General features: G+C 45.2%; 1 protein-coding gene across 4 annotated transcripts in view; it reads left to right on the forward strand.

Moving 5' to 3' along the window:
• The window catches only part of PLA1A (phospholipase A1 member A), a 38,287-nt gene that overhangs the window by 2,445 nt on the left and 9,451 nt on the right, over positions 1–26,391 (forward strand). Inside the window, exons 2-11 of one of the 4 annotated variants that reach the window (XM_047725832.1) lie at positions 3,966–4,167; positions 6,367–6,544; positions 7,047–7,155; positions 8,156–8,257; positions 10,633–10,722; positions 12,896–13,063; positions 14,481–14,570; positions 18,061–18,169; positions 22,617–22,781; positions 23,593–24,007. In XM_047725832.1, the coding sequence (XP_047581788.1) occupies positions 3,966–4,167; positions 6,367–6,544; positions 7,047–7,155; positions 8,156–8,257; positions 10,633–10,722; positions 12,896–13,063; positions 14,481–14,570; positions 18,061–18,169; positions 22,617–22,781; positions 23,593–23,677 (1,298 nt within the window). In that variant the 3' untranslated portion in view covers positions 23,678–24,007. Of the gene's footprint in view, positions 1–3,965; positions 4,168–6,366; positions 6,545–7,046; positions 7,156–8,155; positions 8,258–10,632; positions 10,723–12,895; positions 13,064–14,480; positions 14,571–18,060; positions 18,174–19,458; positions 20,714–22,616; positions 22,782–23,592; positions 24,008–26,391 lie in introns of those variants that run through there. The other 3 variants (XM_047725839.1, XM_047725854.1, XM_047725848.1) reach the window with 3 other exon arrangements.

The raw sequence follows: 26,391 nt of genomic DNA on the forward strand, positions 1-26,391 counted from the left end.
GAGAGGGAACAGAAGCAGGGGGAGTGGGAGAGGGAGAAGCAGGCTTTCCTCTGAGAAGGGAACCCAAAGCTGGTCTTGATCCCAGGACCCTGGGATCATGACCTGAGCTAAAGGCAGAGGCTTAATGACTAAGCCACCCAGGCTCCCCAACATTTGGGAATTTTTAAAAAATATATTTTTATCCATAATGTCCTGGTGTTATACTATAATATACCTATAGAGTGATTCATTGATTTATGAGGTTTATTTATTTATTTGAGAAAGGGGGGCAGAGGGAGAGAGACAATCCTGAAGCAGACTCCCTGCTGAACTCAGAGCCCCAAGGGGGGCTCAACATGGGGCTCAATTTGTGACTCAATCCCACAACCCTGAGATCATGACCTGAGCAGAAATCAAGAGTTGGACGCTTAAGTGACTGAGCCACCCAGGCACCCCTGCTTATTTTTTATCTCACTTATCACCAAGTGTAATTTTTGATTGGAAAACTCATATATTTTTTCAGTTATGGAAAATTCTTAACAATGATCTTTTCAAAATATTGCTGCCTCTCCTATTGTCTTCCTTTAGAGCACAGCTACTAGATAAAAATTGGAACCTCTCCATCTATTGTCTATACTTTTAAACTGTACTTTCATATTAAAAGGTTTTTATTTCTGGGGTGCCTGGCTGGCTCAGTCGGTTAAGTGTCCAACTCTTGATTTCGGCTTAGGTCAAGATCTCAGGGTTATGAAGATGAGCCCCAGGTCAGGCTCTGCACTGGGTGTGGAATTGGGATGAAATTCTCTCTCTCCCTCTCTCTCTGTCCCTCACCCTGCTCATGCTCTCTCTCTAAATTAATTCATTTTATAAAGTTTTTTACTTCTGTACTAAACATTATAGTATTGATTCCTTTTTTATTTCAATGGTTATCTTTTTCATTTCCAGTTTTTGAACTGGTTTATTCCTACATAACTTATTTTATCACTTATGCATGTTTTTAATTTCATCATTTCTTATTCTCTGTCTTTATTTTTATCCTGTAGATTCTCAGCATACTTATTTTAAAGTCAATGTCAAAGGCTTTTAAAACTTTATTTTACCTGGAATGAATTCATAATTCATTTATTGGTTTTATTGACTATCTTTGTAAACATTTGATTTCTGTATATATGTAGGTATTTTGTTTGTAGGATGTTTTCTAGGTAAACTCATTATTAAAGTGTAGCATATATATAGACAAGTGCACAGATTATTAGTATACAGATTAAGGAATTTTCAGAGTGAATTCACCAGTGTAACCAACATCTGGGTCAAGAGATAAAACATTACCAGGTTCTTAAAACCCTTTCCATGTATTCCCTCTTAATTACTACTACTCCAAAGATAACTATTATCTTGTCTTCTAACATAATAGATTAGTTTCATTTCAATGTTCAATGAGAAGCTTGTGTTTGGCCTCCCCCCATCACCACCTCCCCTCATCTTCTTTAAGATTTTATGTATTCATTTGAAAGAGAGCATGCAAGAGCAGGGGTAGAGAATGGGCAGAGGGAGAGAGAGAGGGACAAGAAGACTCCCTGCTGAGCACAGAGATGGATCCCAGGATACTGGGGAAATCATTTCCTGAGCCGAAGGCAGACACTTTACCCTGAGCCACCCAGGCACCTCCCTACCCACCTTCTCATCTTTGACACTCTCCTCCAGTTGCGGGGTGGGGTGGGGGGGTGGGGGGGTGGGGGGGTTGTCTCAGCTCTTGTTAGTGAGTCCTTGTCTTTCAACTCTGCCTAAATAAAGCTGTAGCCCCAGGTTAAAAAGTCAATAGGGATTTTTTGTTTGTTTTTAGTTTCCTTAACAGAGTCAGGGAGTCCCCCCCTCCCCCACACCCCATCACAGGTTGGCCTGGTGCCGACCTTCTACACCTGACATGGAGCACTCTAGACCCCACTTACCTCACAGAGCTGAATTCTCACAACCACTGCCTTCTGCCAGACTAGGAACTCAGCACCATCTTGCAATTCTGTTCTGGTGCTTGTTCACAGAGATATAATCTTTCTATTTGAGATTGGCTATGTCTTCATCTCTTCTCTTTTGATATTCATCTACGATTAGTCTTTGGTTGGAGTGTGGGTTGGGGAGAGGGGATATCTGAACATGATTCACTGTGTCACCTTCCATATTCCCAAGTGATCTAAAGTTTTATTCTATCATCTGCAAATATTAGCGATTATCTCGCCTCCTTTTCAAACTTTGTAACTTTGATCCCATTTTATTGTTTTGTTTCCCTTGTACAATATTTCATAGAAGTGCTGATAGCAGACATTCTCATTTGTTTCCAGTTCTAAATGGAATGTTTCTAATGTTTCACTCATAAATATGGTCATTGCTATAGGTTCTTGGTAAACACTTTTTCTTAGGTTAAGAAATGTTGGGTATTAAATTTTGTTGTGCTTTTTTCTTCTACATCTATTGAGATGAGCATATTATTTTTCTTTAATTTTTCATATGTGAATTACATTAATACATCTAATGTTAAGCCATCTTTTCATTCCCTGGATTAAACCCTACTTGGCCATGATACGTGTTTAGTTCTTGTTATCCTTTATGGGCTTAGATTTGCTGATAATTCAGGTTTTTATGTGTCTGTTTAATAGTGAAATTGGCCTTCCATTTTCCTTTCTCCTTCTGTCCTTGTCCAGTTTTGATATCTTCGTTCTTTTCATAGAATGAATTTAGATTCTCTCTCCCCTTTTCTATTCTCCAGAACAGTGATGAGAATCGAAGGATTGGTAGAATTTTTCTGTAAAACTGTCTGGCCTGGTAGAGTTTTTTTGATGAAGAGATTGAAAACTACTGTTTCAATTCCCTAATGCTACAGTTTGACATTTGACTTTCTGTTTTTTCTTTCTTGAGTAAGTTTCAGTAAGCTATACTTTTCTAGGAAATTGTCCATTTTCTAGGAAGAAAATGTGTTTTGAACTTTTGGGTGGATATAAACATGCTCTTTTATGGTTTTAAAAATCTAATCTATTTATATCCCCTTTTTATTCTCTACATTGTTTACCTGTGACTTCCCTCTTTTTTTCCTACTCTGCCTTATCAAAAGTACATCTAGTTTATTATTCTTTTCAAAGAACTAGCTTTTCATGTTTATTGTCTGTGGCAGACACTATTCTAGGCAGTAGAGTAAACAAAATGGGTAAAAATTCCTGCCTTCTTTGAAAGTATATCCTAATGTAGGTAAATCAATAAACAATACACTTAATAATAAACTAGTGAATGCCATAGGAGGTTAGAAGGGGATGATTGCTATAAGAGGCAATAGATCAGGATGAGGAGGATTGACAGAACTTGGGTGAAAGTCACAGGCAGGTGACAATTTAAACGAGGTAGTTACCTTTGACAGGCAAAGACTCAAAGGAGAAGAGAGGGGATGTCTGTGGGAGGACACTCCGGGCAGAAGGGATGGCCAGTGCAAACACCCTCGGGGGGTCTAGGACTGTATAGTGTGAGAAAGAGCTGGGAAGACACGTGGCCAGAACAGAGGAAGCAGTAGTTGAATAGGCAGAGTGCTCCTGGAGCTTGTGGTTTAGATGATTCAGGCTTTATTTTTAACATAATAACCTCTTTAAAGACTATCTCCAAATCCAGTCACATTCTGAGGTCCTCGGTGTTAGGACTTTAACATATCAATTTATAGGGGCAACTTGATTTATTTCATAACAATATCCACTTCACCATGGCCTTTAGTCTTTTCTGGTTGAGTAATAGTCATGTCCTTTTCTGGCATTGTATCTTTAGACATGAAAACTATTCACAGATTTTGGTTACAGAAGTGATGTGTTTAATAAATTAGTCAGAATAGTGCACTAGCTGATTTATAATAAATGCTTGTAAGCCCCTGTTTTCCTCTCAAGAATACTTTTCTTCCTTCTAAGAACAGACCTCACCTTAGATCTTTCTTGTTTTTTTTTTTTTTTTTCCTCTAGGAGATGCACCTCCTACCGCACAGACAAAGTGCACTGACTTCCAGAATGCTAATCTTCTCCAAGGCACCAATCTCAAAGTCCAGTTTCTCCTCTTCACCCCTTTGGATCCCAGCTGTGGGCAGCTAGTGCAGGAAAGTAGTGACATCCAAAACTCTGGATTCAATGTCACTCTGGGAACCAAACTACTCATCCATGGATTCAGGTGGGAGTAATCAGCCAATAGAAACATTCCAGCTAGGAACTAGAAAGTGGGGCGCCTGGGTGGCTCAGTGGGTTAAGCCGCTGCCTTCGGCTCAGGTCATGATCCCAGATCCTGGGTTCGAGCCCCACATCGGGCTTTCTGCTCAGCAGGGAGCCTGCTTCCTCCTCTCTCTCTGCCTGCCTCTCTGCTTACTTGTGATTTCTCTCTGTCAAATAAATAAATAAAATCTTTAAAAAAAAAAAAAAGGAACTAGAAAGTGACCATAATGCCATAGGAAGTTAGTGGGAGCAAGAGGAGAAATGGATTTACTGACAGTCCCATGTTTCATCTTTCACCTCCTGCTATCTTTGAAGGTGTCTCATATCAACGTGAATACACATTGTATTGTGCATTCTTGTGGGTCTTGTGCATTACTCCTCCACTCAGTCTTGTCTACAGCTCTCACACAGTAAATAATGTATGATCCCGAACAAGTTGCCCCAGCCCATGGAGCCTTGGTTTCCACGTCTGAATAAAAGGGAAGTGGTACAGATGGTCTCAGTGATCCTTTTCTCCCTGAAGCATGGGTTTTATGATTCATTTCAGCCAATGAGGTCATAGGCTTTGTGCAATCAGAGTAACAGCATGGTGTTTTTATCCAAGGGTTTATTTCCTCTTCTTCATTTCTTCCCTAGTTTCACGATTTAAAAACTTCCACTCATGGGTGCTACTTCCATCATCTCCTGAGGTTAACCTTCCTCAGGTGCTAGACACTTCTTTCCCTCAATTTCTTTGATGCCTTATAGTCCAAATTTTGTTGTAACAATGAGTCTCAATTCAACCACCATCCATCCTTCCAACATCTTCTCTCCAGAGCCCAGCGACAAGGCCAGAAACAGAGGAAAGTTGGTGGGAGGAAAGGAGAGAATGCAGTGAAATAGTAGTGATAGCAAACAACTAGAGATGGGGGCATCCAACAAAGAGGTGGACACCGAGGCACTGCACAAAGGATCACCATTTCAGAGTCTCTGGGTTCGTTCTGCTTCTCAAGTCACTGGACTCCGGGGACCCAGCCACCTCCCTCCATAGGCGTTCTTCCTCACTCTTGTGCCAAAGTCTCTCCTCCAGCAAATCTCATATTTAGCCATTCTCTAAGGCTGAGTGTATCCCAACCCAGAGATAGCTAACAGAGCTGGAGAGCTCAGCAGGTTGTTACTCTGTCTGTTCCTAGATCCCCCAAAGCCACGTTCTGTGGCACACACCCAGTTTGGGCTCCTCTGCCCACATGAGCATGCCCTTACTGTTCCTTTACTGTGGGCCACTGAGAAAACTTCTCCCCGTCTCAATCTCTTGGGAGAGCTTTATGAATTTTTTTCTATCATTCTCCTTTTCCTAGAAAAGCCTATTATACTGTAAGTTCCCAAAGAATAGAAAATGTATCTTATTTTTCTTTCTTTCTTTCTTTCTTTTTAGATTTTATTTATTTATTTGTCAGAGAGAGAGCACACGCAGGGGGAGCAGCAGGCAGAGCAGGCAGAGGGAGAAGCAGGCTCCCCACTGAGCAGGGAGCCTGATGTGGAACTCCATCCCAGGACCCTGAGAACATGACCTAAGCCGAAGGCAGAAGCTTAACCTACTAGGCCACCCAGGAGTCCCATTATTTTTCTTTATTTCTCACAAAGCACCTAACATACTGCCTGGCTCATTGAATTAATGAAAGGATGACTGAATGAACAAGTAAATAAAATCATCCCTCAAAGAGAGTGCTTATATTATAGAATGAGAATTAAGATGGCAAATCACAACTCTAAGGTACAAAGCTATCTTTTCTCCCCCATGAGTAACACAAGCAGTGTTGTGTGTGTAGTACGTGGTGTGTGTAGTACGCACTGCACAAAGATACCTGCCTGGGGCTGGTGGGGCTGAAATCCCACCTGAGTTCCAGGCCCTGGTATGAGGCTGCATCTACCGGAAACAAAAGGCCCTTTTATAATTTACACAAAGTCTCCATATATACAGGCTGAAGCCCTGGTGACTTTGGGATTAAGCTCTCCCTATGCTCAAAGTGGTGTAATATTTATTGCCCATTTACCCCCCATATTGTTTTGACCTTCACACCCCCCCTCATTTATCCTGTTAATAGAGAGTGTTGTCATTTCTATGACAATGGATGTTGACTTAACAGATAATTTTCCTATCCTTTCTTGGCCCTCTGTCTAGGGCTTTAGGTACAAAGCCTTCCTGGATTGATAAATTCATTGGCAGTCTTCTTCGGGCAGCAAATGCTAATGTGATTGCTGTGGACTGGGTTTATGGTTCTACAGGTGTCTACTTCTCAGCCGTGGAAAATGTGGTTAAGCTGGGACTTGAAATCTCCCGTTTCCTCAGAAATCTTCTGGTAGGTGCTAAAGGGCTTGGGGGTGAGTTTTGGCTGCTTATGAGGAGACAGAGGACAGAAAAGAGGCATCAACACATGAAGAGGAGCTTTAGGGCAGAAGCAGAGCCACCCAGTAGCTTGTGGGTCTTTCCTTCTAATCTCTACTTTACCACGTACAGTGTTGACTTTGGGCAAGTTGCTGCCCCACTCCGAACCTCTGCTTCTCCTCTGTAGAATGTGCCACTGACGTTAGATATAGAGTCCCTCAAGAGGAAGTGGCCATGGTCATTACTCACACACTTAGGTCACCAAAGAGAAAGTGAGGCAGTCGTCAAGGTGGAGTGTCTAGGAAGAGGGCAAGTCATGAATGGGATGAAAATTCTGCCTTCTTCTCCCAAAGCATGTGTGAGGGTATGTCATACCCAGGGTCCTCTGATTCTGAAGCTTCAGGGAAAAGTGTGAACCTGTGAGGCCAGAGGCTGCTGTGGCCCACATGCAGTTTCCTGTAAATGCCCTATTCTAGGTGCTGGGTGTGCCAGAGTCTTCAATCCACATTATTGGAGTTAGCCTGGGGGCCCACGTTGGGGGCACGGTGGGACATTTCTACAAAGGCCAATTAGGACGGATCACAGGTAACGTTATTCTCTGCCCATCCTCCCAAGTTTAGAGATAGAGAGAGAATGCCCTGGAAATGCCTCTGTTGAGGTGAGCAGAGGAGATCTTTGTTCTTATGATTGAATTATCTATTTCCACGAAAATTTATTTATTGTGGCCCTTTTGCCTGAAACAGTATTGTGTTGTTATTGTGTGATCTCTAATATCAGTGTAAGAAGCCGCGTAGTTCTTCTGAGCCTCAGTTACTACCCCTGTACAATTAGTTGTAATAGCTCCTCTGCTTGGCCCGCTGTGGAAATCACCCTTAGACAATTATGCTAAATACTTGCAAAATCACTGGGGACTTTATGCTTCAGAAGCTACTCTCAATGAATAAGGGACTAGAGCTGTGTGGTAAATACCCCAATCTTTCTGGCCCTTCAGTGGGACAATTCTGAGTCATGTTCTACAAAGTCTCTCCAGAAGGGTCCCAGTGGGATAAGACCCAGTTGCCCCAAAGGATAAAACATTCGTTTTTTCATACTCTAATTTTCCTACTCCCTCACTATACTCTCTCTGATCTTCTCCCAAATAAGCTTCTTGGGCTTTAAGTCCTTTTCTCAGGGTCTGCTTTTTGGGAAAGAGAGAAAAAGGCATTCAAACTAAGACACGGGGATAGTAATTCTTACTTCACTGTGTTGTTGTGAGGACTAGCCCAAGGTCTGGCACCCAGTAACTGTTCCAAAGATTATAGCGGTTGTGATGAGTACATGAGGATCAATATTACTTACATTAGCCCTTACCAAATGACTGATGTTATCAAGCTCAGAGAAGCCAGAGAAGCTAGGTCATTGAGAGTTGTAGACAACAACGTGGGGTTTCCTGGGTGCAGTGGTCCTGAGCTGTCCTCTTACCCTTGGGCCCTTGCTGGAGGACTCTAGGAACTGACTGGGAAGGGCCCTGAGAGGTGTGTGGTGGGTCCACGAGGGCTGTGGCAACCAAGAGGAAAGGGCCTCTGACATCAGTCTGTTCCAGCAGGCCTGGACCCCGCTGGACCGGAGTACACCAAAGCCAGCCTGGAGGAGCGCCTGGACCCTGGAGATGCCCTCTTCGTGGAGGCCATCCACACGGATGCTGACAGTGAGTGTGGGGGTGGGTGGACCTCCTAGGGGCAGGAAATGAGCCCGGCAGGGGCTAGGTAGCTGGTATCTGTGTGGTTCTCATATTGTCATATTGTTGTCATATTGTGACAGTTTCCCTCCCTTCTGAGCTTTTACTGAAGGGAGGAATCATCTTGATCTCTGATTAATACTAAACCTTGTGATGAGGCTGTGTGTGTGTGGGGGGGGGGCCATTGCTGCCTGACAGGCATCTGGGAAAGTCATGCTTCTTTTTCAGGGTGAATGTGACTGGCCCCATGCGATTGGGGCATTCCCTGTCTGGGGCAGATACTCAGGACTGTCAGGACTTCCCTCCTCCCTAGTGAGGAGCCCAGCCCTTCAGACCAGTGAAGAATAGAATCCTCACCGCCAACAGTGACAGGCACAGGAAAGACCTACAACCCTAAATACATTATGACCAAATGAAGCTATTCTGACCATCTGGGAAGGGGGGGTGAGCATTCTTCCTCATTTCTACCCCTTATGAAATGCCCAAGAAGTGGCCAGGCCTTGTGCTCAGCATGGTGGGTGCAGGAAGAAATAATGCCTATCCCTCACCAGAAGAGTGTACAGTTCAAGTGAGAAGTGTCCTTGTCTCATTCCTTTGGGTCAGAAGCCTTCTTCTAGCACCTAGCACTCACAGATTCAGAGATCTGGAAGAAACCCATGCAGTCATATTATTTAACCCTCTTTTCCACCTTCATCATCTCACAGATAGGAAAGCAAAGCCCACAGGCCTCTGCCTAGCTGTTGGGTTAACTGGTTAATTGTCAAGGTTAACCCTTCTATTTTTAAATTTGCTAAATAGGTGACTTATTAGGTTCCCATTTACCAGAGCGAGGCCTTTCAGTCCCCTTCAAAGTTGGGGCCTCTCTCCTCCTAATGTGATGGTGGGGGGAAGCATTCCATTTTGTCTAACCGATTTTTATTGAGCTATGAGTCAGCACTGAGAATACGGCAGTGTACAGGGCATTGAAGAAGGTCCCTCCCACGTGGAAATAGAGACTAATTGAGCAGGCATTCATTCATTACTTCCTTCTATAAATATTAGTTACTCACAATACGACAAGCATGGTGCTGGTATTGGGAATATAGCAGAAAAAAAAAAAAGACGGGCTGAGTCCCTGCTGTAGGCTGTAGAACAAACAAGTAAGCAGACATAATTACACTGTGACTACGATGGTGGAGGAGGGGGAACAGAGGGTGATTTGGGTGGGGGAGCCCCTTCAGGTAGGTTATTGATGAAAGTCTATCCAAGGTGAGACTTTGCAGGTGAAAATGAACCAGCCCTGGGAAGATCTGGGAAAACATTTGAGGTGGAGAAAAGCAAAGCCTGGACGTGAGTGGGGACAGCAAAGAAAACCACATGGTTAGAGAACAGAGAGTGAGGCAGGAGAAGGGGGTCCTGCTCAGGCTGGCCATGGGGAGGAGTTTACATTTATTCTATAGCTGGTGAGAACAGGGAGGCATTAGGATTTCTTGTAAAGATTATTGTGGCTGCTGGGCAGCAACTTGCTGCAGGGGACATTAAGGGAGCTTGGAGGCTCATTATAAGGTGTTTGCTGGAGTGGTCTGGGTGGGAGATGGTGGGGGTTTACACTGGGGTTGGGGGAGTAGAGACGTTGAGAAGTAGAAAGATTTGAAATACAGTTTGGAGGTAGATCTGACCAGACCGGTGTTGGGCTAAGTGTAGGGAATGAGGGACAGGGAGGAAGCAAGGACAACTTCTAGGTCCTTGGCTAAGCCCTGGATAGATGCCATTAAACAAGTAACATACAACCAATCACTTACAGTAATGATGTGGGAAGGGGAAAGATGTTGCGAAGAGGAAACTTGGGGTCTTTGGCATCTGGCTAGGACCCAGTCTGAGGGTCAGATATGGCCACATTGATGAAATTGGAACTCCAGGGCACAATCTTTCAAATTAGCCAGGTTTCTGCTCTATCAAGACAGCACAAAAATATGAGGGGGACTGTGGAAATGTGGCCCCAAATATATATCTGTCTGAACTATTGCTCCAAATAAAATAAGTGCTTGTTTGATAAGGATATTTACCAAGCTTATAACATTTGGTGAGTTATCAGAAAATATCAGAGTTATTTTTCTTGATTTTATTAGACAAATATGATTATCTGCTCATGGCTTTATTCTTCTTGGCTGCCTTTCAATGTAGAAAACAGAGGGCACGGTCTGCCGTGTCCCAGCACTTGGGAGTGAGGCAGGCACCCAGTGAGCACACAGAGTGGATGGGCTCCCAAAGTCAGAGTTCAGGCTCTGCTGCCAGGGGACCCCCCCTGTGGGGCCTGGAAAATATGCCTCTGCAATCCAAAATAATAGGATTCTTCCTCCTTTCAGATTTGGGTATCCGAATTCCTGTTGGACATGTGGACTACTTTGTCAATGGAGGCCAAGACCAGCCTGGCTGTCCCACCTTCATTCATGCAGGTCAGAAAGCCAGACAGAGCTGGGGTTTGGGTGGAGTCCTAATGTCCTTTGCTATGCACCATAATGCCTTTCCCTGCACTTACTGAATGCATGTCTTTAGGAGCCCGGGGAATTCTGGTGGAGGAGGGCCCGAAATGAAAAGCTTGCACCATACTTTCACTGGTCTCCCCACTTCTTAAGTCCTGCAGTGATAGATCATCACTCAATCCAATAAACCCTATTCTTCCTGGGCGCCATGTTGTGGCATGGTCCACACTAACTACATCTGGGCCAAGAGCCTAATTGTGGCAGAAGTAGAAAGATGCCCAAACCTGGCTAGCTGAAGGATCAACCCACTGTTGACCATTTCCCTAAACTTATTAAATTTGGCAATTCCCCAGAACTGTTTTCAAGATAATTATCTTGAGTACATTCAATGAATATACATTTCTTCTTTTCTAAATACACAATTGATGCTTGAACAGCATGAGTTTGAACTGCACAGGTCCACTGATACATGGGTTTTTTTGATAAGTACAGTAGAGTACTGTAAATGTACTTTCTCTTCCTTATGATTTTTAACATTTTCTTTTCTCCAGCTTACTCTACTGTAAGGATACAGTATAGAATACATGTACCATACAAAATATGTGTTAATCAACTGTTTATGGTATCAGTAAGGCTTCCTGTCAACAGTAGGGTATTAATAAATAAGTTTTGGGGGAGTGAAAAATTATACATGGATTTTCAACTGCACGGTGCCCCAACCCCCTTGTTGTTCAGGAGTCAGTTGCATTCTGGAATGTTCTCTTTGAATACATTCTTTTTAGCATAATTTTGAATAACATTGAATTTGTCAAAAGTTAAGGATCAAGGGTTGTTTAGTCTTTTTTTATTCTTCTTATGAATATAGTCACCCTATCAGCACTTTTTATGAGAATTTTATCCTGATTTCTGTTTACTATGTTTTTAGTCTTTTCCCGCTTTACCAAATTTTTGACACTTTAAGGACTCTTTTGACAATCTTATTCAATAACCACTAATCTAATTTACCAAATTTATTGATTTTCCAAAAACACATTTCTTTTCACAATTTATAGATTTTATAGCTTTTTTTAAAATCAGATAAGATCTTTTTGGTTTTGATGACCTTTGAATATTTCTGTGGAATTTTAGGTGGCCACTTTTCGTTTTTCTTCATAACACAGTTTGAGAAGGGTTTAGTTTGTGTCCCTCAGCTCCCTGTTGCACCTAGAAGGAGCTTGCCCATAGAGTGTTCCAACCATGGGGGAAGGCAAATTAATACAAGCTCAGACTTGGTTGCTGGTCCCAGAGTGGGGGTCCCAAGGTGAAGGGAGAATCTGAAGACCCAGAATCCTAGAGCTGTGGCTCACTATAGACCTCTTAGCCCCGCCAACTCATCCATTGTGAGTTACTTCAAATTTGTATACAGTAAACAACAACAAGAAAACCAAGTTTTTATTAAATTGGGACATTTGGTACATTCAGTGTATCAGTCATTTGGCCAGGTGAACTTGAAGCACATTGACTTTCAGAGACTTACCGTGAACTGTGGCTGACTCCCTTGATTGTCTCATTGCTAGGCTGGGTATCATGAAGTTGTAAAAAATTGGGTTGTGTAGGTGATGATGAAGAAGGTAAAATATGCAAACAGATATTCATTGTAAGAAGTGGGTCAGGATTACCAACTCCCAGCAAGCACCCATTTTCCAAAAGAGAGTTTGCGTGATGGTGGAAGATGGATCTCAAATTAAGCAATTTTTTAATAAAGATTTTATTTATTTATTTGACAGAGATCACAAGTAGGCAGAGAGGCAGGCAGAGAGTGGGAGGCAGGCTCCCTGCTGAGAAGATAGCCCAATTCAGGGCTCGTTCCCAGACCCCGGGATCATGACCTGAGCCGAAGGCAGAGGCTTTAACCCATTGAGCCACCCAGGCACCCCTAAGCAATTTTTTTTTGATAGATTAAGTTTACATATCTCAGGAAAATTCAAAAGAAGAGGGAGAATATAGTAGCCATGTCCATTAACATTTTTAAATGTGGCTCAAGAGATACCATGTATTTATTGCCTGCTGGAATATAAAATTCAATAGAATTACAGTAAGCAGGATGGAGAGATTTTCATTTGTCTTAAACTAAAAGACTTGGTTGTATTTTTTTCCCCCTGTGCAGGTTACAGTTACCTGATCTGTGATCACATGAGGGCTGTGCACCTCTACATCAGTGCCCTGGAGAATTCCTGTCCACTCGTTGCCTTTCCCTGTGTCAACTACAAGGCCTTTCTTGCTGGACAATGTCTGGATTGTTTTAACCCTTTTCTACTTTCCTGTCCAAGAATTGGTAAATGCCACCCCTTTGGCTTCCTTTGACAATTTCGGGAAAGTTCAAGTCTTGCTAGTTGCCACCTCTATAAGTCCTGATTTCTTATGATCAAGAAGTCTATCCAACCAGAGTAAGGAAATTCACCAATAAGGTGTTCAGCCTGTTCCCACTTGGAAGAAGGCATTTGGCCTTCCACGTCCCACTCCTCACCCTGTATATTGCTGCCTGATGCCATATTTGCTCTGCACACACCTTTTACACACAGCCCCTCATCTGCAAATCCAGACTCAGGACACTTTAGAAACATTGGTATAGCCCAGAGCTGCTGCCCCTACTCCAAGACCAGATGCTTGCCATAGGTTTCTAGCTAGGCCAGTCATTCTCCAACACCTGATGGACTCTAAATCAAGGTGTTGTGGGGAGCCCCCACGAATGGCACCCATGGCCCACTTTAGAGGCTTGAGGCTGTGGTGGCCACGGGCCAGCTGGAGGGCTGTCTCATTGCTGGTCGGCTTGGGCACTTTCCTGGATCCAGGCCAGTCTGGGGAGAAGGGGTTGGAAAAGGTGGAGGGATCTGGCCTCAACTCACCTTCCACAGGTCATTGCTGAGAATATCCTAGGGTTTTCCAAGATGAAGGATTTCAGGAAGAACTCTGGGCAGTGTAAATGGCTCCTTCCCCTCCCTCATTTTCTCACTTCTCACCCCTGGCTGCCACTCAGAGCTGCAGCAGCCTGTCATTCCTTCTATGAATGAAACGGATACCAGCCTGACAAAATGTTAAAGTAGATGTAGCTTCCCACAATAAAGCAAATCAACATTACTTCCAACTCTAGTGGGCATATGCCACAATTTACCCCAGATGTGATGGGCCTGCTGATATAAACAGCCACCTCACACTGTCTGCCAGCGTCACCTCTTGCTACACTTTCCGTGGCCCTGAACACCCCAGGGAAATGTGAACTAATTGAACTATCTACTTGAACTTCCAAGAATATTTCTTTTCTTCACCCTGTGTGTCTTTGTCCAAACTGTACTCTCTGCTTGGAATGCCCTTTCCTAACTTGTCAACCACTCTTCTTCAGGTTAAACACTTGCCTGTGCTTTGTCTGCACAGGGTAAAAATGCCATAAAAACAATTGCCTTATCGATTATTTTGCCAATTGGAGACATAATTTTAAATTTCTGTTAAATATCTCTTGAATGGGCCAGATGATTTGAAGAATGTACTTCCTGTTTGTGTGTTTACCCTTGGCTGGACTGGGTTGCAGGTACCCTGGGACTCGCTGTAGGGCATGGCATAGAATGAGCATACAGTGGCCTTGTTTGCAGAATGAACGAGTGCATGAATGAATCCAAACGTGGTTGGGTGCCATGGGACAGTGCAATGGCCTCCTCAGGGCCCTGCTGTCTTTGTCTTTGCCTCTCTACTTCCAGGGCTCATGGAACAAAGTGGTGTCAAGATAAAGCCTCTTCCCAAGGAAGTGAAAGTCTTCCTCCTGACCACTGCCCAGGCTCCGTACTGTGGTAAGTTGGGGGAAAGACATGTAGCTCAGTGGTAGCCAAGGTGGGGGGTGAAAGATTGGGGCAAAGAGGTCACTGGAGCGGTGGGAGGGCAACAGCTACTGGTCTTAGATCCTGAACTTTCAGAGCTAGTCCAACCCATTGCTCTGCTTCAGATGAAGACTTAAGGACATGTTACTGTCTGTATACTTCTCCTAGTTCCTCCTGCCTCCCTCCAGTGTGGGTTCTCTGCAGTATGGTATCTGGGAAGGCCCCCAGACCCCTCCTTCCTGCATACTTTTTTGCTCCCTCCTTGGTGCCCACCTTATGCATCTCCCACCCTGGCAGCCCTCCCAGGTCAGGGTCTCTGAAGAATATTAAACCTTGCCCTCTGCCCTCCTTCCCCTACATGTGCCTATTCCAGTTCTTCACTGTTGCTTCTAACCATGGCAGTTCATTGAAGTGCAGATGCTGGTAAAAGATGTTAAATGTGAGAGGAAAGTATGTCTTAGAATCTATTAAATCCGTCCCAGGCTGGAGCATCATCTTTCCCTGTGCTATTTGCATCTTAAGTAGAAGGACTATACTTCCTTTTTTATGCTGTTATCTGGGATCTTGTCTGGTTTATTGTGGGTACAGGACAAAAGTATGCTGGTTAGGATGATAAATTATATGGCCATGCTAATTCTAACTGATTTTTGGGTCAGCTTTTGTCTGGTCGCTGGAGGGATCTTTATGTCCATTCCTTCCTTGTACCAGAACTTCTGGTGCCATGTGATGTGGAGCCCGAAGCTCAGACTGTGGTCACACAAACTTGCATTTGAATCTCAGCTTCTGTACTTACCAGACATGTGGTCAGAAGATATGACTTAACCTTTCTGAACCTCTACATCTGTGTGTAGAAAATGAGAGCAATAACATACCTACTTCAAAGAATCAGCTGTGAGGATAAAATAAACTAGTATACAGGAAGTTGCTAGCACAGTGACGGGAACCTGATAAGTAATATGATCCCTTTCCCTTTATCAGTCAGAATCGGAGGATACTAGATGGGGGTGCTTATCATGCTAGAGAGAATTCCTGGAACAGGTGGGCTACAAGAGTCCACGGTGGGCTTCTCACGTTTATCCACTCACCTGACAACCCAACTCTGAGTAAGGTGTGAGGAAGGAGAGGCTCTGAGAGGTGAAGCCTCTTGCCCGAGGCTACACAGTGGGGTGGAAAAGGCAGAATTCAACTCCGGGTCTTCTGGTTCCCAAATCTATTCTCTTTCCATGCCACCACCCGCTTCCAGACTGGCCTCTGCTCTGCTTCTGAGAGCCAATCTGCTCTTCACGGCCGTGTTTCTCGGTCACTCCTCTGTCCTCACCGCCCTCTCCAGAGGTCAGCTCAAGGGAGGATGCTTTGTTCAGTGGCAGAGGTGGCAATGCCAGGACCAGATGTCCAGTTTTCCTTCCAGCTCTGGGACAGCTCTGCAGCCACCTGAACCGACTGCTCCCCATCTGCACAGCCAGGAATACCGGCAGGGAGCCTGGGGCGCACTTGAGGCCAGAGGCATGTTAAGGTCCCCGCTGAGGCAGATGCATGGAGTCACCATTTTTGTGACTGTTTCCTATTTGTGGCGAGACGCCCTCTCTGTGGCCCAGCAGTATGACCCTGTCTATTCACAAACCTCAGAGAGGCACAGAAAGAAAAAAGCCAGTGTGAATACCTGCTTGTCTGTGTGCTCTCAGCCTTGCAGTTCTCAGCTTTTTGTTCTGAGCATTGCGGCTGGGACCCTCCTCTACCTGGGGGGATGGGCCATCCACCTGGCAGTTCAGGGGGCACCAGCAGCCCGTAGCTCCCCACTCTCACCCACCCCCCAGGCCACCACGGCACTGGGCTCCCGTTACCACAGCAATGTTCGGTGGTCACCCTTGACACCTGCCAGGCATGCACCAGGAGGGCAGAGAAGCTTCTCCAAATAATAATTTTTCTAACAATATTACTTTCCCCCTGTAGGACAATATTTCTCATGAAGTGCTTTCTACCCATTACCTCATTTCATCCTTGCCATGTTCTATGAGGTAATGTCAAGTGTTATTGTTTACAGATGAAGGAACCAGGGCACAGAGAGGTTGAGTAACTTAGGGAAAGGGACACAGTGAGGAAGCAGGGCCGGCCTTGGGTCCAGGTCTCCTGGATCTCCTCCCATCCAAGGCTCTGTGTGCTGCTTCCCATGTCTCACCCTTGCATAGACTAGATTCCACTCCCAGCTCCCACCCATCCAACATTAATAGACATGACCCTCCTGGGGCTTCCAGATACTGAAAAGAGAGAAGCAGAACTGTAGGAAACTTTCTTGTTGAGGTGAGACTTGCTGGCAAAGGAAGAAGTGGTGTAATATACCAAACTCAGCCTAGAGAATGAAATCCCTAAAGCTTACGTAGTTTTCATAGTTTTCGGCTACACACTCCAATTCAGCCCTTGCCCATCACCATAACAATCTGCACCCCCCAGCAAACAACTGAGAGAGAGACAGAAGGGGCATGGCATTGGATGTCTTCTGCTGCAGAGGGGAAGCATACAGCATTGGTTTTCTTTCCTGTGGGTTCTTGGCATCCTAGCACCTGTCACTGAGTCTTGTTACCAGCCCCATGGGCCCAGCTGGATCACAGCACTCCTCCAGCCTAGTGTCACGTCTACCTAAAGCCATTCGATGTCCCCCCAATAGCCACCTATTAAACATGACAAATGAAAAAGTACAAGTAGGGCGGAAGTGAAAGATTGCCTCTCCAACTCTGTCGGGATCACCAGAGAGGTCTGTGAAAATGCCCCAAGACCCAAGATGCTGCAAAATGCTGCCAGCTGGGCCTCCCCCTTATTAAAGAAAGGGTAAGGTGATAGAGAAGCTGTGATTCTTCTTAACTTCTCTTGCCAGAGAGACAGCAGGTCCCAGGGTATCACCATGAGCAAGGCTCCTCATCCAGTCGGTGTCAATGACATAAGCTTTGACAGCCCCAGGATCCAAGCTGTCTGGGAGGGTGGGGATGCCACAGAGACGCCCAGGCTGCCACAGAGAGGGAGACAGTCATCTCCTACACATGAGTGGGCTTCCTAAAACTTTGGGGGGGAGGGGAGAGGAGGGTGAGTGCTACATATTATGAGTTCTTATTTAGTATAAGAGACATCCTTTTCAGTTCTTTCAAAATCACAACACCAAGATAATGTCAGCAAGCAGGGAAGAGTGGGATGTTCTAGCATTACAAGTAATAACAAAAACTAACATGTATCGAATGCTTCCTAGTCACAGGCACTGTGAAAGGACTTTGTAGATATTATCTCATTTAACTCTCATACAGAACTATTTTTATGAACCCCAGTTTACAATGAGGAAAGTAAGGATCTGGGATGGCAGGTAATCTGCTGCTAAGAGGCAGATCTCAGATTCCTGCCCTGCTGCTCTCTGGGGCTTGGTGTGCGTTGGGCACCACTGACCTCTGGCCTAGGCATCTGCTCTGCTTTTGTTTCCCAGTGCATCACAGCCTCGTGGAGTTTTACTTGCAGGAGCCAAGGAACAAGGACACCCTCATCTCTATCACCTTCCTGAGCAGCAATATTACTTCCTTGGTCAAGATCACCATGTACGTAAGTGTCCCTCCTCACACACACACACACACACACACACTCCTCTCCCATGACAGCCCTGTGTGCTTACTGAGGGGTGGCCTGAGCCCATCAGGCTAGAGGTGGGGTGAGGGCAGTACCTATGACGGATGCACCCACAGACACATGCTGGGGACTGTCCCAGGTTCAGGATCAGTAGTGAATCCAAGGATGGTGTATTTAGATAATACCAGAGGAGGCCGGTGAGAGAAGTAATGGGATGTCTTGAGGGCTAGTAAGAACATGAGAATTGGGTCCCTGATAGGAAACATTAGTCATGAAAATCCAGGAAGGGGGTATCAGTGATGTCAGCAAGTAGGAGGACCTCAGCCACTAGCCCAGGGAGGGCTGACCAGAGCCTGGGAAGCACCTACTCCTGGAAAGTGGGTGTGGTACTGGGTGAGTTCCTAGAACTGAATCGCAGGCAGAGGGTCAGTTAGGAAATGAGTATGAGGAAAGCAGGGCTTGAGGCCACGTGGTGCTAATCCTTAGAACCAGGCTGAGCATTTCCTTCCCTTTGGGGGCACATTTGGGTCTACCAGCTGGCAGTTGTTATCTTGACGCTAACAGGAGTCATCTTGAGGTGGGAAGATAGAGAACTTCAACTATAGGGAGGCTCAAGGCCGGCAAGGGAGATGAACCCAGCAGCAGACGTGCTTGTCTCTTTAAAAAGCAACCGGTCATGGGGCACCATCCTGCCCTGGGCCTGAGGGGTGGGTCATGTGGGGCAGATGTCTTTATGATAATCACCTGTGACCATCAAAGAATAACCACTCCTAAAAAGTAAGCAAGCCACTGAAGGTGTTATCAAGAGAGATGTTAAAAGGATTTAAGTTTCCTGGCTAGCTTTCTATAAAAGTCCAGCCCTAGAGGCCCTCGTTGGCAACCCTGTCTGGACCCCTCTCACTCTTGAGAGCTTTTTCTGTATCTTCACTTAATAAACTTCTATCGCTTGGGGGGCCTGGGTGGCTCAGTCCTTAAACGTCTGTCTTCAGCTCAGGTCCTGGGATTGAGCCCCGCATCAGGCTCCCTCAGGCAGGAAGACTGCTTCTCCCTCTCCCACTCCCCTTGCTTGTGTTCCCTCTCTCACTGTGTCTCTCTCTGTCAAACAAGCAAACAAATAAAAAACCCCAAAACAAAAAACCAAAACTTTAAATAAACTTCTATCGCTTTACTAAAAATAAAATAAAATAATAATAATAAAAAGCAACTGGTTAGTTAATCATAAGCCAGCAGGAGCCAGCCTAATGAGAGGTTGCTGTCTCAGTCAGGGTCCAGTCCAGAAACCAGAGCCCAAGCCCGGAGTCCAAGAGAAGGAATTGAACCCAGGGAACTAATTACAAATGTGTCAGGAGAGCTGAAAACCCAAAAGGTTAGTGGGGAGGCAGTGCAGGGATCAGCAACAGGGAAGGGGCAAATGGCCTGTGGGGTTGTAGGAACAGAGCCCTGGTGGTGGTGGTGGTGGTCATGGTGTTGGTAGAGTGCTGGCTGGATCCACTGAAGGAGGGGGCTGCGTGGTGGGAGCCGGGAGCAGGCAGGAAATACAGCCCCTCTGGAATCACAGCCCGAAGTGGTCTCCCCGCTAAGTGTGCCTCCTGCAAGTTAGACCTCGCTGGGACTCGCCGGCAGGGGAGCCTGAGACGTGTGGGTTGCGAGGGGCGGGATGAAGCGCGAACATGCAAACACAGGAATGAGCAGTGCACGTGCACGGATGTGTCCAATTGTCCACAGCGGTGGGTGTCAAGAGAACAGATAAGACAGCGCCAGACCAAGACTGAGAAGGTGACGTTTAAGTAGTAATTCGCATGAGTTACCCAATGGAGGGTTCGTGAGAATGCAGCCCAGGAGCAGGAGCAGAGAGTAGGGGTGAAGCACTGGGAGAGAGGGCTGGGGTGGGGGCGCAGCTCAGGGCCAGACTGTGCAAGGTTTGAAGGACAGGTTAGAGATTTTGGTTTTTATCTCGAGAGCAGTTTGGGAGCCAGTGGGACTTTGAAGCAGAAAAGTGACCGGATCAGATTGGAATTTGGAAAGATTTCTCAGGCTGCAGTATTAGACATTAATTGTACTAGCAGGGGAGACAAATTTCCGCCCAGAGGAGCACAATTCTGGACTCCCAAACACCCTGCCACCAGCCAGGGCTCCAGCTCACACAGGCCACAGAGAGAGAGGGATGGCAGGCAGGCAGGATCCCAACATAGCCCTTCATGTGCCCACCTAAGTCTTGCAGATAATAGCTGAATAATTTTCAGTAGATCAGTCTGAGGTCGTGTTATTTCCACCAGGTGTTTTCATTGCTTTCCTGTGCTTTGGTAGATGAGATGACGCTAGCAGGAGTCAACACAATGACACACAACTGGCCTCTGGTTAGAATCACCAGGAGATCATTAAACACCACTGACCCCTCCCCACCCAAGCCCCGCCCCAGGCCAATTACTGCTGAGTCTCTGGACGCAGCCTCAACCACTACACTTTTAATTAAAGGATTTTTTTTAAAGAATTTATTTATTTATTTGACAGAGATCACAAGTAGGCGGGAATGGGGCAGGCTCCTGCTGAGCAGAGAGCCCCATCCCAGGACCCTGGGATCATGACCTGCGCCGAAGGCAGAGACTTTAACCCCCTGAGCCACCCAGGCACCCCTCAACCGCTACACTTTTAAAAAAACCCCCCAAGTGATTGGAAGGGACGTCCACAGATTGTTTCTTCCTTCTCCCCAAAGCTATTTGCGTTTTACTCTTTTGTAGAAGACTCAGAATGTGGTTATCTTTAATTCCTTGGTTTTTGTTTTTGTTTTCCTTTTTGCAGAATAGAAATCGAAAAAAAGGAGGGGGGTTTATGTGTGGTCTTTCCCTACTTTCTATAGCTTCGTGAAACCCCAGGATTTCCTTCTAATTAGAAAATTTACCCAAATCAAGTCCTTAGGTTGCAGAAAAATAAAAATCAGACCAGAGAGAAACCAAGTGACCCTCGGAGAAGTAAGAGAACTCGGGTTTATTTTACTCTGGCAGACCCAGACCTGCTTGCACTGGAGATTCTGGGCACCGGGCAGCAGGGTTATAGAGCTTTTTATGGGGGAGTGCAGGGGTTCAGGTTCCAAGGGCTGGGGGTGGGGGAGGCCGCTTTAGATGGCAACAGTAGTGCAGGGAGCCTGTGGCCCGAAGCCTGTTTACAAAAGCAGAAAGGGCTGGTTATCTCTTGCTCTACCCACAGAGCTAGTAACTTTCTATCTGCTGGGGCCTTCTGGGCCTGGACCTGCTCTGGGTAATTTTCCTCTTCAAGGTCACTCACAGCATCCTTCATACCCTGCTAGTTTGTAACTAGCTGCTGTAATCCATGCAGCTTCTTAAAAGGAAAAATCTTATTTTGTCCCCCCTCTGACATATTCCAAAACACTTCTTAAATTAAAAAACAAAAACAAAAACAAACCAGGAACAGCTTTTAAAGTCATACAGAATCTTCCTCAAAAGAAAAAAAAAAAAATTATATGACGAACCTGGGGTTAAAAAGGACACAAAGAAGACATTTTCTCACTCCAAGAAGCCAGAAAGAGAAACCATGTGGTTGAGCCATGTGCCCCCTGTTCGATGATCCCCAACGCCCAACGCCCCCTGCTTTCCTCATCTTTCTATAGGCCCCACTGCTTCTGAGCCTGGAAAGGCCATGGGCTCAACACAGGAGGCAAGTGCCTTCCCTGCACCCCAGGGTTTTGCTCAGTTTGGTGGAATCCCAGCAGGCTTCCTTGCTCCACACCCGAATCTTGTCTTTGTCACCTCTCTAGATTGGCCACCTCTTACTCTTTCCATCTTGGGCCAAGAGAGACCTGAATTCTGCTTTCACTCTGGGTCACTTAGGTTGTAGTTGAGGCATACCTAACCCTGTGGGTCAGGCTCATGGCTAGTGTGTGGGAGAGCTGGAGATTAGACATAGGGCGTGTGACTCCAAAGCCACACAGTTGGCAGGAGACAAATCCTGGGTACCATGCCAGCTCTGTCTGGTTTCAAGATCCGTTTTTTGTTTGTTTCTTCCCATCCACACATCCAAGCTCGGTCTAGTCCACTCAAAATTTATGGAGCTTAATGCCCTAAAAGAGGGCTGTACTTCCAGTAGGTAGATCTGAAAGTGAAGATCTTCTCCAATTAGGAATCTAAGAACACAGAATTTTTTTCCAGATATGAAAATCCAAGAGCTACTATTTTGCTGCTATGTCCACTTGTTTGCTTTCAAATATCAACAACTATTTTCTGAACCATGTTTAAAGCTGTGAGTATGTGCACAGGGGGCTGGTGAGTGTGATACAAGGGATTATGATCCCCACCATCAAGGAGTTCTTTTGTGCATGACAGCTGAACAACACTACTAGCAGGAGCCAAGGGGGAAGCAAAGGCCAAATGTGCTTGGGTAGCTTAATTTCCCTTTCCCTTGCAGACCTAGACAGGAACTCCAGGGGAAAGGAGTCATAGCTCATGCCAACCCTCAGTGCCAGATAGACCAAGTGAAACTCAAGTTTCATTCTTCCCACCGAGTTTGGAGAAAAGACCGGACTACCATTGTTGGGAAGTTCTGCACTGCTCCTTTGCCGGTCAATGACAAGTAAGCCCCAAATCCACCCCACCCCACCCCTCCCCACCCCATCCCACCCTACCCCACTCTGGCACACCCATAGGACCAATCCTGACCTTAGATGTGACATTTGTTGAGGTGCAATCACATCACAGTGGTTAGCTTCCTCAATGAAGAGATGACAAAGACCCAGCATTTTCTTGAATTTCCTATGAGGCCATCTTGGGTTGGAGGTGTTAGAAAGCCAAAGAGGGTGGAGAATAGCTGGGGTGTGGGTGAGGAACAGAGAGATAGCGCACACTCCTTCACCACTTTCTCCATAGCCAGATACTCCCTGGATTCTTCCAGACTTAATTGTTTCCTTTAACTCTTTAAAAAATCATTTACATTATTTTTAAGTGTATAATTCAGTAGTATTAAGTACATCCATACTGTTGTGCAACAATTATCACTTTCAACTTCCCATTCCCACTTCAATATAAGAAACTTCATTTTATCTGATATATAACTGGATAACTTTATATATAAATATAGAACCTATTTTGTATATGTCTTATTTAGTTTCTATGTATGATTTTATTGGAACAAAGATTTTTAATTGCACAGCCTGGTCACAGTCACAGGTGTGGACCCTCCTGTGCCTCTAACAGGGATTGATACTGGCCTTACAACATCTGGGCACATGGAGGACAGGAGTAGTAGACTCCTATAATGGAAGATCGTAGACTTCCTTCACCTGACATTATGGGTTCACAAGAGCACAGGACTCCTAGCCCTCTCTCCTCACCAATCACGAACCTGCCCTGAGGGTATATACCTTCTTGTTGCTCTTCTTTTGCAGCAAAAAGATGGTCTGCTTACCTGAGCCAGTGACCTTACAAGCAAGTGTGACCGTTTCTTTTGACCTGAAAATAACATGTGTGTAGTATAAGCCTGGACAAGATACATCCCCCTGGATTTCAGAGAAGGTTGGGGAGCTATGTTCAACTTATTCTAGGCCATTACTACTAGAAGGAAGGCAAAATTTTTTGTTATTTTCCCCATATTAACCACTTTAGAGGGGATAGATAGCTCATCTAATGGAGCTTTGTCTCTCTTAGCAATTTGAACAGCCTTATACAAATACCATTTCAGCTTTTCTATTCATATTTAACTGCAATTGCCCCATATCCTTGAACATCTGTATCTAGGATTCAATAAAACATTCAAAAAATGCTTTTTTTAAAAAAATAATAAAATACGATGGAATATCTGAATGATTTGTTTTACTAGAATGGAATTCTGTTATGTACAAAAATGACTGTCTATAGGATTGGAGAAAATAACGGATACTGAATTCTCTGTACTAAAATAGCAATTGAAAAGAAGTTCTTGGAAAAAGAGAGGGGAAGGAAGGCAGGGAGGATCTTCCATCTGGAAGATCCCTTACCATTGCCTCCTCTGGGCATCTGGAAGAGAGATCTTTTGAGAATAGAAGTGGATTTTCTTTGGGCCGGTATTTCCCCAACTTTGTTATAAGTTACCTCGCATCAGCGTAGTCCAGCAAGAAACAGATGACGTGCTCAAATTGGGTAATTTGCAGAGAATTTAATAAAAAGACTGTTGACAAAGGTGTTGGTAGGAGGTGGAAGGACCACAAAGGATAGCGCAGTTCCCTGGGGCCAGGGGCTGTGGTAGCTGCTACTGTGCTAGGTCTGAAGAGGCAAGAGGGAAAAGCACCAGAATCCTGAGACTGAGAGGGGCTCTTTTTTTTTTTTTTTAAGATTTTATTTATTTGACAGACAGAGATCACAAGTAGGCAGAGAGGCCGGCAGAGAGAGAAGGGAAAGCAGGCTCCCCACTGAGCAGAGAGCCCGACGTGGGGCTCGATCCCAGGACCCTGGGATCATGACCTGAGCCGAAGGCAGAAGCCCTAACCCACTGAGCCACCCAGGCACCCCTGAGAGGGGCTCTTGACCTTCAGCCAAGGGACACAGTCACCGGGCAGCAGTCCTTCAGGGAGGGGACCGGGGAAATAGATTCTGTGACCTCCCTGTTCTCTCTGTTCTCTTCTCCCGCTCGTGCTCCCCACTGAATGACTCCAGCCAGAAGCCAGAAAGTAAGAGGCATGTTGTTGTGAGCCAGGGGGTAAAGCAGGACAGGAGGGCTGGAGAGTGGCTGCAATAGGGGTGAGGAATTGAAATAGCTCACACCCCTTCACCACTCTCTCCACAGCCAGGTACTCCCTGAATTCTTCTAGACTTAATCGTTTTCTTTAACTCTTTAAAACATCATTTTAATCACTTTTAAGTGTATAGTTCAGTAGTCTTAAGTACATCCATACTGTTGTGCAGCCATTAACCACTCTCCATCTACCAAACTTTTTCATCTTTCCTAGATGAAACTGTATCCCCATTAAACAGCTGCTCATTGCCTCTCCCCACAGCCCCAAGTAATCACTATTCTACTTTCTGTCTTTGTGATTTCTACCCTTATAGAATACCTCATACAATTACACAGTATTTGCCCTTTTGTATCTGGCTTATTTCACTTGGCATAATGTTTTCAAGGTTCACCCATGTTATAGCACGTGTCAGAATTTCCTTCCTTTTCAAGGGTGAATAATATTCCATTGTATGTACAGTCCACATTTTGTTTATTGATTCATCCCTTCATGGACACTTGGGTTACTCCACGTTTTGGCTATTGTGAATAATGCTGCTGTGAACTTAGGCATGCAAATATCTGTTCAAGACTTTAAAATGAATGTAAATAAATGTGCTTTGAAAGAAACTGCTACTTGCTGACTCATGCACCACAGTAAAGGCAGGAAAATGACATAACCCACAGGCTGCAAATGCTTCCCTTGAGCTGAGTCACCTGCCTCACCAGATTAGAGAGCTCAGGCCTTTCTCCGGGCTGCAGAAATTCAGTGAGAAGATAGGGGATGCGCTGTGAATACTAACCTACCTGCTTTATTTTCCGCACCGTCCACCATGGTCAGTAGGACCAATAACATGTCTTAAGAAAGTTTCCCCAATATGCAGGTTTGGAGTTCATTTTTATTTTTCAAAATCCAAAACCCCTCTTCCTTTTACTTCCACCCTCCTCCGCCCGGGATCCAGGCAAGAACCTCCCTGGAGACAGGCCCACCCTACCTGGAGCTGTGTTAAGGCTGCACTTCCTGTTCCTTGCAGCTCATTTGCCATCTTGGGAGATACTGCGTAGCGCATAGCGCTTCCTTGGCTTCTCCTACTGCTTTTCGATTTGAAGTGTGTGCAAATTTATGCTTCTACGATCAAAATTGCATTACGTGGTGCTGATTGGGATTACACGGACCTGACCTGTTTTCCTCGTCCTCATACTTTCAGTTTTGCTTTTGGACACACCCTTGTGTTACTTTGCTAATAGCTTCATACTTTAAAGTGCCATTAGACTCTCCCACATTTGATTTTCCTGCCCATGGGAAACTTTAGATCATCACCTTAAATGAAAAACCAGTTTCCCTTATCACAAGTTAATACAATGAGAACATAATGTTTAAAATTTCAACAAGAGACTGTGGCTTGCTGAAGGCTCTACGCTCCAGGCCTGTCTTTTCCTTATTAAAAAGAGAAGATCAGGGGCGCCTGGGTGGCTCTGTCGGTTAAGCGGCTGCCTT

Source organism: Lutra lutra, chromosome 1 (genome assembly GCF_902655055.1).
Source record: "Lutra lutra chromosome 1, mLutLut1.2, whole genome shotgun sequence".
Lineage (NCBI taxonomy): Eukaryota > Metazoa > Chordata > Mammalia > Carnivora > Mustelidae > Lutra > Lutra lutra.